This window comes from Salvelinus fontinalis, chromosome 20 (genome assembly GCF_029448725.1).
Source record: "Salvelinus fontinalis isolate EN_2023a chromosome 20, ASM2944872v1, whole genome shotgun sequence".
Taxonomy (NCBI): domain Eukaryota; kingdom Metazoa; phylum Chordata; class Actinopteri; order Salmoniformes; family Salmonidae; genus Salvelinus; species Salvelinus fontinalis.
The window spans coordinates 39,746,275-39,763,774 of NC_074684.1; the positions used below are offsets into that span (position 1 = coordinate 39,746,275).

General features: G+C 32.7%; 1 protein-coding gene across 3 annotated transcripts in view; it reads left to right on the forward strand.

Annotated features, from left to right (window-relative positions):
• LOC129817820 (DNA (cytosine-5)-methyltransferase 3A-like) overlaps nt 1-17,500 on the forward strand; it is a 151,474-nt gene that overhangs the window by 50,166 nt on the left and 83,808 nt on the right. For all 3 annotated transcript variants that reach the window (XM_055873390.1, XM_055873391.1, XM_055873392.1), the window contains one exon: nt 17,284-17,443. In XM_055873390.1, coding sequence (XP_055729365.1) covers nt 17,284-17,443 — 160 coding nt within the window. The remainder of the gene's footprint in view (nt 1-17,283; nt 17,444-17,500) is intronic.

Sequence of the window (17,500 nt, forward strand, 5' to 3'; positions counted from 1 at the left end):
CAACACATTATTACACCACTACATATCTACAATACAACACATTATAACACCACTACTCTACCACTACATATCTACAATACAACACATTATTACACCACTACTCTACCACTACATATCTACTATACAACACATTATTACACCACTACTCTACCACTATATATCTACAATACAACACATTACTACACCACTACATATCTACAATACAACACATTATTACACCACTGCATATATACATTACAACACATTATTACACCACTACATATCTACAATACAACACATTACTACACCACTACATATCTACAATACAACACATTACTACACCACTACATATCTACAATACAACACATTATTACACCACTACTCTACCACTACATATCTACAATACAACACATTATAACACCACTACATATCTACAATACAACACATTATTACACCACTACATATCTACAATACAACACATTATTACACCACTACATATCTACAATACAACACATTACTACACCACTACTCTACCACTACATATCTACAATACAACACATTATAACACCACTACTCTACCACTACATATCTACAATACAACACATTATAACACCACTACATATCTACAATACAACACATTACTACACCACTACTCTACCACTACATATCTACAATACAACACATTATAACACCACTACATATATACAATACAACACATTATTATACCACTACTCTACCACTACATATCTACAATACAACACATTATAACACCACTACATATCTACATTACAACACATTATTACACCACTACATATCTACAATACAACACATTACTACACCACTACTCTACCACTACATATCTACAATACAACACATTATAACACCACTACTCTACCACTACATATCTACAATACAACACATTACTACACCACTACTCTACCACTACATATCTACAATACAACACATTATAACACCACTACTCTACCACTATATATCTACAATACAACACATTATAACACCACTACTCTACCACTACATATCTACAATACAACACATTATAACACCACTACATATCTACAATACAACACATTATTACACCACTACATATCTACAATACAACACATTATTACACCACTACTCTACCACTACATATCTACAATACAACACATTATTACACCACTACATATCTACAATACAACACATTATTACACCACTACATATCTACAATACAACACATTACTACACCACTACATATCTACAATACAACACATTACTACACCACTACTCTACCACTACATATCTACAATACAACACATTATAACACCACTACTCTACCACTATATATCTACAATACAACACATTATTACACCACTACATATCTACAATACAACACATTACTACACCACTACTCTACCACTACATATCTACAATACAACACATTATTACACCACTACATATCTACAATACAACACATTATTACACCACTACTCTACCACTACATATCTACAATACAACACATTACTACACCACTACTCTACCACTACATATCTACAATACAACACATTATTACACCACTACATATCTACAATACAACACATTATTACACCACTACATATCTACAATACAACACATTATAACACCACTACTCTACCACTATATATCTACAATACAACACATTATAAGACCACTACTCTACCACTACATATCTACAATACAACACATTATTACACCACTACATATCTACAATACAACACATTATTACACCACTACATATCTACAATACAACACATTATTACACCACTACATATCTACAATACAACACATTATAACACCACTACATATCTACAATACAACACATTATTACACCACTACATATCTACAATACAACACATTATTACACCACTACATATCTACAATATAACACATTATTACACCACTACTCTACCACTACATATCTACAATACAACACATTATTACACCACTACATATCTACAATACATCACATTATTACACCACTACATATCTACAATACAACACATTACTACACCACTACTCTACCACTACATATCTACAATACAACACATTATAACACCACTACTCTACCACTACATATCTACAATACAACACATTACTACACCACTACTCTACCACTACATATCTACAATACAACACATTACTACACCACTACTCTACCACTACATATCTACAATACAAGACATTATAACACCACTACTCTACCACTACATATCTACAATACAACACATTACTACACCACTACTCTACCACTACATATCTACAATACAACACATTATAACACCACTACTCTACCACTACATATCTACAATACAACACATTATAACACCACTACATATCTACAATACATCACATTATAACACCACTACATATCTACAATACAACACATTATAACACCACTACATATCTACAATACAACACATTATAACACCACTACTCTACCACTACATATCTACAATACAACACATTATAACACCACTACTCTACCACTACATATCTACAATACAACACATTATAACACCACTACATATCTACTATACAACACATTATTACACCACTACATATCTACAATACAACACATTATTACACCACTACTCTACCACTACATATCTACAATACAACACATTACTACACCACTACTCTACCACTACATATCTACTATTCAACACATTATTACACCACTACTCTACCACTATATATCTACAATACAACACATTATTACACCACTACTCTACCACTACATATCTACAATACAACACATTATAACACCACTACATATCTACAATACAACACATTATTACACCACTACATATCTACTATACAACACATTATTACACCACTACTCTACCACTACATATCTACAATATAACACATTATAACACCACTACTCTACCACTACATATCTACAATACAACACATTATAACACCACTACATATCTACTATAAAACACATTATTACACCACTACTCTACCACTATATATCTACAATACAACACATTATAACACCACTACTCTACCACTACATATCTACAATACAACACATTATTACACCACTACTCTACCACTACATATCTACAATACAACACATTATAACACCACTACTCTACCACTACATATCTACAATACAACACATTATTACACCACTACTCTACCACTACATATCTACAATACAACACATTATAACACCACTACATATCTACAATACAACACATTATTACACCACTACATATCTACAATACAACACATTATAACACCACTACATATCTACAATACAACACATTATAACACCACTACATATCTACAATACAACACATTATAACACCACTACATATCTACAATACAACACATTATTACACCACTACATATCTACAATACAACACATTATTACACCACTACATATCTACAATACAACACATTATTACACCACTACATATCTACAATACAACACATTATAACACCACTACATATCTACAATACAACACATTATAACACCACTACATATCTACAATACAACACATCACTACACCACTACTCTACCACTACATATCTACAATACAACACATTACTACACCACTACTCTACCACTACATATCTACAATACAACACATTATTACACCACTACTCTACCACTATATATCTACAATACAACACATTATAACACCACTACATATCTACAATACCACACATTACTACACCACTACATATCTACAATATAACACATTATTACACCACTACATATCTACAATACAACACATTACTACACCACTACTCTACCACTACATATCTACAATACAACACATTACTACACCACTACATATCTACAATACAACACATTATTACACCACTACATATCTACAATACAACACATTACTACACCACTACTCTACCACTACATATCTACAATACAACACATTACTACACCACTACATATCTACAATACAACACATTATAACACCACTACTCTACCACTACATATCTACAATACAACACATTATTACACCACTACTCTACCACTACATATCTACAATACAACACATTACTACACCACTACATATCTACAATACAACACATTATAACACCACTACTCTACCACTACATATCTACAATACAACACATTATTACACCACTACATATCTACAATACAACACATTATTACACCACTACATATCTACAATACAACACATTACTACACCACTACATATCTACAATACAACACATTATTACACCACTACATATCTACAATACAACACATTATAACACCACTACATATCTACAATACAACACATTATTACACCACTACATATCTACAATACAACACATTACTACACCACTACTCTACCACTACATATCTACAATACAACACATTACTACACCACTACTCTACCACTACATATCTACAATACAACACATTACTACACCACTACATATCTACAATACAACACATTATAACACCACTACTCTACCACTACATATCTACAATACAACACATTATTACACCACTACATATCTACAATACAACACATTATTACACCACTACATATCTACAATACAACACATTACTACACCACTACTCTACCACTACATATCTACAATACAACACATTACTACACCACTACATATCTACAATACAACACATTATAACACCACTACTCTACCACTACATATCTACAATACAACACCTTATTACACCACTACATATCTACAATACAACACATTACTACACCACTACTCTACCACTACATATCTACAATACAACACATTATTACACCACTACATATCTACAATACAACACATTACTACACCACTACTCTACCACTACATATCTACAATACAACACATTATTACACCACTACTCTACCACTACATATCTACAATACAACACATTATTACACCACTACTCTACCACTATATATCTACAATACAACACATTATTACACCACTACTCTACCACTACATATCTACAATACAACACATTATAACACCACTACATATCTACAATATAACACATTATTACACCACTACATATCTACAATACAACACATTATTACACCACTACATATCTACAATACAACACATTATTACACCACTACATATCTACAATACAACACATTATTACACCACTACATATCTACAATACAACACATTATTACACCACTACTCTACCACTACATATCTACAATACAACACATTATAACACCACTACATATCTACAATACAACACATTATAACACCACTACTCTACCACTACATATCTACAATACAACACATTATAACACCACTACTCTACCACTACATATCTACAATACAACACATTATAACACCACTACATATCTACTATACAACACATTATTACACCACTACATATCTACAATACAACACATTATTACACCACTACTCTACCACTACATATCTACAATACAACACATTACTACACCACTACTCTACCACTACATATCTACTATTCAACACATTATTACACCACTACTCTACCACTATATATCTACAATACAACACATTATTACACCACTACTCTACCACTACATATCTACAATACAACACATTATAACACCACTACATATCTACAATACAACACATTATTACACCACTACATATCTACTATACAACACATTATTACACCACTACTCTACCACTACATATCTACAATATAACACATTATAACACCACTACTCTACCACTACATATCTACAATACAACACATTATAACACCACTACATATCTACTATAAAACACATTATTACACCACTACTCTACCACTATATATCTACAATACAACACATTATAACACCACTACTCTACCACTACATATCTACAATACAACACATTATTACACCACTACTCTACCACTACATATCTACAATACAACACATTATAACACCACTACTCTACCACTACATATCTACAATACAACACATTATTACACCACTACTCTACCACTACATATCTACAATACAACACATTATAACACCACTACATATCTACAATACAACACATTATTACACCACTACATATCTACAATACAACACATTATAACACCACTACATATCTACAATACAACACATTATAACACCACTACATATCTACAATACAACACATTATAACACCACTACATATCTACAATACAACACATTATTACACCACTACATATCTACAATACAACACATTATTACACCACTACATATCTACAATACAACACATTATTACACCACTACATATCTACAATACAACACATTATAACACCACTACATATCTACAATACAACACATTATAACACCACTACATATCTACAATACAACACATCACTACACCACTACTCTACCACTACATATCTACAATACAACACATTACTACACCACTACTCTACCACTACATATCTACAATACAACACATTATTACACCACTACTCTACCACTATATATCTACAATACAACACATTATAACACCACTACATATCTACAATACCACACATTACTACACCACTACATATCTACAATAAACACATTATTACACCACTACATATCTACAATACAACACATTACTACACCACTACTCTACCACTACATATCTACAATACAACACATTACTACACCACTACATATCTACAATACAACACATTATTACACCACTACATATCTACAATACAACACATTACTACACCACTACTCTACCACTACATATCTACAATACAACACATTACTACACCACTACATATCTACAATACAACACATTATACACCACTACTCTACCACTACATATCTACAATACAACACATTATTACACCACTACTCTACACTACATACTACAATACAACACATTACTACACCACTACATATCTACAATACAACACATTATAACACCACTACTCTACCACTACATATCTACAATACAACACATTATTACACCACTACATATCTACAATACAACACATTATTACACCACTACATATCTACAATACAACACATTACTACACCACTACATATCTACAATACAACACATTATTACACCACTACATATCTACAATACAACACATTATAACACCACTACATATCTACAATACAACACATTATTACACCACTACATATCTACAATACAACACATTACTACACCACTACTCTACCACTACATATCTACAATACAACACATTACTACACCACTACTCTACCACTACATATCTACAATACAACACATTACTACACCACTACATATCTACAATACAACACATTATAACACCACTACTCTACCACTACATATCTACAATACAACACATTATTACACCACTACATATCTACAATACAACACATTATTACACCACTACATATCTACAATACAACACATTACTACACCACTACTCTACCACTACATATCTACAATACAACACATTACTACACCACTACATATCTACAATACAACACATTATAACACCACTACTCTACCACTACATATCTACAATACAACACCTTATTACACCACTACATATCTACAATACAACACATTACTACACCACTACTCTACCACTACATATCTACAATACAACACATTATTACACCACTACATATCTACAATACAACACATTACTACACCACTACTCTACCACTACATATCTACAATACAACACATTATTACACCACTACTCTACCACTACATATCTACAATACAACACATTATTACACCACTACTCTACCACTATATATCTACAATACAACACATTATTACACCACTACTCTACCACTACATATCTACAATACAACACATTATAACACCACTACATATCTACAATACAACACATTATTACACCACTACATATCTACAATACAACACATTATTACACCACTACATATCTACAATACAACACATTATTACACCACTACATATCTACAATACAACACATTATTACACCACTACATATCTACAATACAACACATTATTACACCACTACTCTACCACTACATATCTACAATACAACACATTATTACACCACTACTCTACCACTACATATCTACAATACAACACATTATTACACCACTACTCTACCACTATATATCTACAATACAACACATTATTACACCACTACTCTACCACTACATATCTACAATACAACACATTATAACACCACTACATATCTACAATATAACACATTATTACACCACTACATATCTACAATACAACACATTATTACACCACTACTCTACCACTACATATCTACAATACAACACATTATTACACCACTACATATCTACAATACAACACATTATAACACCACTACATATCTACAATACAACACATTATAACACCACTACTCTACCACTACATATCTACAATACAACACATTATTACACCACTACTCTACCACTACATATCTACAATACAACACATTATAACACCACTACATATCTACAATACAACACATTATTACACCACTACATATCTACAATACAACACATTATAACACCACTACATATCTACAATACAACACATTATAACACCACTACATATCTACAATACAACACATTATAACACCACTACATATCTACAATACAACACATTATTACACCACTACATATCTACAATACAACACATTATTACACCACTACATATCTACAATACAACACATTATTACACCACTACATATCTACAATACAACACATTATAACACCACTACATATCTACAATACAACACATTATAACACCACTACATATCTACAATACAACACATCACTACACCACTACTCTACCACTACATATCTACAATACAACACATTACTACACCACTACTCTACCACTACATATCTACAATACAACACATTATTACACCACTACTCTACCACTATATATCTACAATACAACACATTATAACACCACTACATATCTACAATACAACACATTACTACACCACTACATATCTACAATATAACACATTATTACACCACTACATATCTACAATACAACACATTACTACACCACTACTCTACCACTACATATCTACAATACAACACATTACTACACCACTACATATCTACAATACAACACATTATTACACCACTACATATCTACAATACAACACATTACTACACCACTACTCTACCACTACATATCTACAATACAACACATTACTACACCACTACATATCTACAATACAACACATTATAACACCACTACTCTACCACTACATATCTACAATACAACACATTATTACACCACTACTCTACCACTACATATCTACAATACAACACATTACTACACCACTACATATCTACAATACAACACATTATAACACCACTACTCTACCACTACATATCTACAATACAACACATTATTACACCACTACATATCTACAATACAACACATTATTACACCACTACATATCTACAATACAACACATTACTACACCACTACATATCTACAATACAACACATTATTACACCACTACATATCTACAATACAACACATTATAACACCACTACATATCTACAATACAACACATTATTACACCACTACATATCTACAATACAACACATTACTACACCACTACTCTACCACTACATATCTACAATACAACACATTACTACACCACTACTCTACCACTACATATCTACAATACAACACATTACTACACCACTACATATCTACAATACAACACATTATAACACCACTACTCTACCACTACATATCTACAATACAACACATTATTACACCACTACATATCTACAATACAACACATTATTACACCACTACATATCTACAATACAACACATTACTACACCACTACTCTACCACTACATATCTACAATACAACACATTACTACACCACTACATATCTACAATACAACACATTATAACACCACTACTCTACCACTACATATCTACAATACAACACCTTATTACACCACTACATATCTACAATACAACACATTACTACACCACTACTCTACCACTACATATCTACAATACAACACCTTATTACACCACTACATATCTACAATACAACACATTATAACACCACTACATATCTACAATACAACACATTATTACACCACTACATATCTACAATACAACACATTACTACACCACTACTCTACCACTACATATCTACAATACAACACATTATTACACCACTACTCTACCACTACATATCTACAATACAACACATTATTACACCACTACTCTACCACTATATATCTACAATACAACACATTATTACACCACTACTCTACCACTACATATCTACAATACAACACATTATAACACCACTACATATCTACAATATAACACATTATTACACCACTACATATCTACAATACAACACATTATTACACCACTACATATCTACAATACAACACATTATTACACCACTACATATCTACAATACAACACATTATTACACCACTACATATCTACAATACAACACATTATTACACCACTACTCTACCACTACATATCTACAATACAACACATTATTACACCACTACTCTACCACTACATATCTACAATACAACACATTATTACACCACTACTCTACCACTATATATCTACAATACAACACATTATTACACCACTACTCTACCACTACATATCTACAATACAACACATTATAACACCACTACATATCTACAATATAACACATTATTACACCACTACATATCTACAATACAACACATTATTACACCACTACTCTACCACTACATATCTACAATACAACACATTATTACACCACTACATATCTACAATACAACACATTATAACACCACTACATATCTACAATACAACACATTATTACACCACTACTCTACCACTACATATCTACAATACAACACATTACTACACCACTACTCTACCACTACATATCTACAATACAACACATTATAACACCACTACATATCTACAATATAACACATTATTACACCACTACATATCTACAATACAACACATTATTACACCACTACTAGACCACTACATATCTACAATACAACACATTATTACACCACTACATATCTACAATACAACACATTACTACACCACTACATATCTACAATACAACACATTATTACACCACTACATATCTACAATACAACACATTATTACACCACTACATATCTACAATACAACACATTACTACACCACTACATATCTACAATACAACACATTACTACACCACTACTCTACCACTACATATCTACAATACAACACATTATTACACCACTACATATCTACAATACAACACATTACTACACCACTACTCTACCACTACATATCTACAATACAACACATTATAACACCACTACTCTACCACTACATATCTACAATATAACACATTATTACACCACTACATATCTACAATACAACACATTATTACACCACTACATATCTACAATACAACACATTACTACACCACTACATATCTACAATACAACACATTATTACACCACTACTCTACCACTACATATCTACAATACAACACATTATTACACCACTACTCTACCACTACATATCTACAATACAACACATTATTACACCACTACTCTACCACTATATATCTACAATACAACACATTATTACACCACTACTCTACCACTACATATCTACAATACAACACATTATAACACCACTACATATCTACAATATAACACATTATTACACCACTACATATCTACAATACAACACATTATTACACCACTACTCTACCACTACATATCTACAATACAACACATTATTACACCACTACATATCTACAATACAACACATTATAACACCACTACATATCTACAATACAACACATTATTACACCACTACTCTACCACTACATATCTACAATACAACACATTACTACACCACTACTCTACCACTACATATCTACAATACAACACATTATAACACCACTACATATCTACAATATAACACATTATTACACCACTACATATCTACAATACAACACATTATTACACCACTACTCTACCACTACATATCTACAATACAACACATTATTACACCACTACATATCTACAATACAACACATTACTACACCACTACATATCTACAATACAACACATTATTACACCACTACATATCTACAATACAACACATTATTACACCACTACATATCTACAATACAACACATTACTACACCACTACATATCTACAATACAACACATTACTACACCACTACTCTACCACTACATATCTACAATACAACACATTATTACACCACTACATATCTACAATACAACACATTACTACACCACTACTCTACCACTACATATCTACAATACAACACATTATAACACCACTACTCTACCACTACATATCTACAATATAACACATTATTACACCACTACATATCTACAATACAACACATTATTACACCACTACTCTACCACTACATATCTACAATACAACACATTACTACACCACTACTCTACCACTACATATCTACAATACAACACATTATAACACCACTACTCTACCACTACATATCTACAATACAACACATTATAACACCACTACATATCTACAATACAACACATTATTACACCACTACTCTACCACTACATATCTACAATACAACACATTATTACACCACTACATATCTACAATATAACACATTATAACACCACTACATATCTACAATACAACACATTATAACACCACTACATATCTACAATATAACACATTATAACACCACTACATATCTACTATACAACACATTATTACACCACTACATATCTACAATACAACACATTACTACACCACTACTCTACCACTACATATCTACAATACAACACATTATTACACCACTACTCTACCACTACATATCTACAATACAACACATTATTACACCACTACTCTACCACTATATATCTACAATACAACACATTATTACACCACTACTCTACCACTACATATCTACAATACAACACATTATAACACCACTACTCTACCACTACATATCTACAATATAACACATTATTACACCACTACATATCTACAATACAACACATTATTACACCACTACATATCTACAATACAACACATTATAACACCACTACTCTACCACTACATATCTACAATATAACACATTATTACACCACTACATATCTACAATACAACACATTATTACACCACTACATATCTACAATACAACACATTATAACACCACTACATATCTACAATATAACACATTATTACACCACTACATATCTACAATACAACACATTATTACACCACTACATATCTACAATACAACACATTATAACACCACTACATATCTACAATACAACACATTATAACACCACTACTCTACCACTACATATCTACAATATAACACATTATTACACCACTACATATCTACAATACAACACATTATTACACCACTACATATCTACAATACAACACATTATAACACCACTACATATCTACAATACAACACATTATTACACCACTACTCTACCACTACATATCTACAATACAACACATTACTACACCACTACATATCTACAATACAACACATTACTACACCACTACTCTACCACTACATATCTACAATACAACACATTATAACACCACTACATATATACAATACAACACATTATTACACCACTACTCTACCACTACATATCTACAATACAACACATTATAACACCACTACTCTACCACTACATATCTACAATACAACACATTATTACACCACTACATATCTACAATACAACACATTATAACACCACTACTCTACCACTACATATCTACAATACAACACATTATTACACCACTACATATCTACAATATAACACATTATTACACCACTACATATATACAATACAACACATTATTACACCACTACTCTACCACTACATATCTACAATACAACACATTACTACACCACTACATATCTACAATACAACACATTACTACACCACTACTCTACCACTACATATCTACAATACAACACATTATTACACCACTACATATATACAATACAACACATTATTACACCACTACTCTACCACTACATATCTACAATACAACACATTATAACACCACTACTCTACCACTACATATCTACAATACAACACATTATTACACCACTACATATCTACAATATAACACATTATTACACCACTACTCTACCACTACATATCTACAATACAACACATTATAACACCACTACATATCTACAATACAACACATTATAACACCACTACTCTACCACTACATATCTACAATACAACACATTATAACACCACTACTCTACCACTACATATCTACAATACAACACATTATTACACCACTACATATCTACAATACAACACATTATAACACCACTACATATCTACAATACAACACATTATAACACCACTACATATCTACAATACAACACATTACTACACCACTACATATCTACAATACAACACATTATAACACCACTACTCTACCACTACATATCTACAATACAACACATTATAACACCACTACTCTACCACTACATATCTACAATACAACACATTATAACACCACTACTCTACCACTACATATCTACAATACAACACATTACTACACCACTACATATCTACAATACAACACATTACTACACCACTACATATCTACAATACAACACATTATAACACCACTACTCTACCACTACATATCTACAATACAACACATTACTACACCACTACATATCTACAATACAACACATTACTACACCACTACTCTACCACTACATATCTACAATACAACACATTATAACACCACTACATATCTACAATACAACACATTATTACACCACTAAATATCTACAATACAACACATTATAACACCACTACATATCTACAATACAACACATTATTACACCACTACATATCTACAATACAACACATTATAACACCACTACATATCTACAATACAACACATTATTACACCACTACTCTACCACTACATATCTACAATACAACACATTATTACACCACTACTCTACCACTATATATCTACAATACAACACATTATAACACCACTACTCTACCACTACATATCTACAATACAACACATTATAACACCACTACATATCTACAATACAACACATTATTACACCACTACTCTACCACTACATATCTACAATTCAACACATTATAACACCACTACTCTACCACAATATATCTACAATACAACACATTATAACACCACTACTCTACCACTACATATCTACAATACAACACATTATAACACCACTACATATCTACAATACAACACATTATTACACCACTACTCTACCACTACATATCTACAATACAACACATTATAACACCACTACTCTACCACTACATATCTACAATACAACACATTATAACACCACTACATATCTACTATACAACACATTATTACACCACTACTCTACCACTACATATCTACAATACAACACATTATTACACCACTACATATCTACAATACAACACATTATTACACCACTACTCTACCACTACATATCTACAATACAACACATTATAACACCACTACTCTACCACTACATATCTACAATACAACACATTATAACACCACTACATATCTACTATACAACACATTATTACACCACTACTCTACCACTACATATCTAATATACAACACATTATAACACCACTACTCTACCACTACATATCTACAATACAACACATTATTACACCACTACATATCTACTATACAACACATTATTACACCACTACATATCTACAATACAACACATTATAACACCACTACATATCTACAATACAACACATTATTACACCACTACATATCTACTATACAACACATTATTACACCACTACTCTACCACTACATATCTACAATACAACACATTATTACACCACTACATATCTACAATACAACACATTATTACACCACTACTCTACCACTACATATCTACAATACAACACATTATTACACCACTACTCTACCACTACATATCTACAATACAACACATTATTACACCACTACATATCTACAATACAACACATTATAACACCACTACATATCTACAATACAACACATTATTACACCACTACATATCTACAATACAACACATTATTACACCACTACATATCTACAATACAACACATTATTACACCACTACTCTACCACTACATATCTACAATACAACACATTATTACACCACTACATATCTACAATATAACACATTATTACACCACTACATATCTACAATATAACACATTATTACACCACTACTCTACCACTACATATCTACAATACAACACATTATTACACCACTACATATCTACAATACAACACATTACTACACCACTACTCTACCACTACATATCTACAATACAACACATTATTACACCACTACATATCTACAATACAACACATTATAACACCACTACTCTACCACTACATATCTACTATACAACACATTATTACACCACTACATATCTACTATACAACACAATATAACATGAGTCATCTGTGGTAGCTGACGTGTATAGTGTTGAGTCATCTGCATACATTATACTCAAAGCCAGTGGCATGTTGTTAGTAAAGATTGAAAAAGTAATGGGCCTAAACAGCTGCCCTGGGGAATTCCTGATTCTATCTGCAAGGGGCCTAAACACCTGCCCTGGGGAATTCCTGATTCTATCTGCAAGGGGCCTAGACAGCTGCCCTGGGGAATTCCTGATTCTATCTGCAAGGGGCCTAAACAGCTGCCCTGGGGAATTCCTGATTCTATCTGCAAGGGGCCTAAACAGCTGCCCTGGGGAATTCCTGATTCTATCTGCAAGGGGCCTAAACAGCTGCCCTGGGGAACTCCTGATTCTATCTGCAAGGGGCCTAGACAGCTGCCCTGGGGAACTCCTGATTCTACCTGGATTATGTTGGAGAGGCTTCCATTAAAGAACACTCTCTGTGTTCTGTTAGACGGGTAACTCTTTATCCACATTATAGCAGGGGGTGTAAAGCCATAACCCATACGTTTTTCCAGCCGCAAAACAGCCCCCACATTATTTTTATCATCAATTTCTCTCAGCCAATCATCAGTCATTTGTGTAAGTGCTGTGCTTGTTGAATATCCTTCCCTTTAAGCGTGCTGAAAGTCAATTTTTTTATTGTGTGTGTGTGTGTGTGTGTGTGTGTGTGTGTGTGTGTGTGTGTGTGTGAGTGTGTGTGTGTGTGTGTGTGTGGTGTGTGTGTGTGTGTGTGTGTGTGTGTGTGTGTGTGTGTGTGTGTGTGTGTGTGTGTGTGTGTGTGTGTGTTTAGGTGGCGAGCAAGCGTGCCGGCAGGCCTCTCCCCTCTTGTGATGGTGGTGATGATGCAGAGGGTGGGGGGGCGGAGCTACAGAAGCAGAACAGGAAGTTGATAGAATGGGCCATGACAGGCTTCCTGCCCAGCGGACCTCAGAGTCTGGACCCCCCTGATGGTACAAATACACACACACCACACACACACACACACACAAATACACACACACACACAA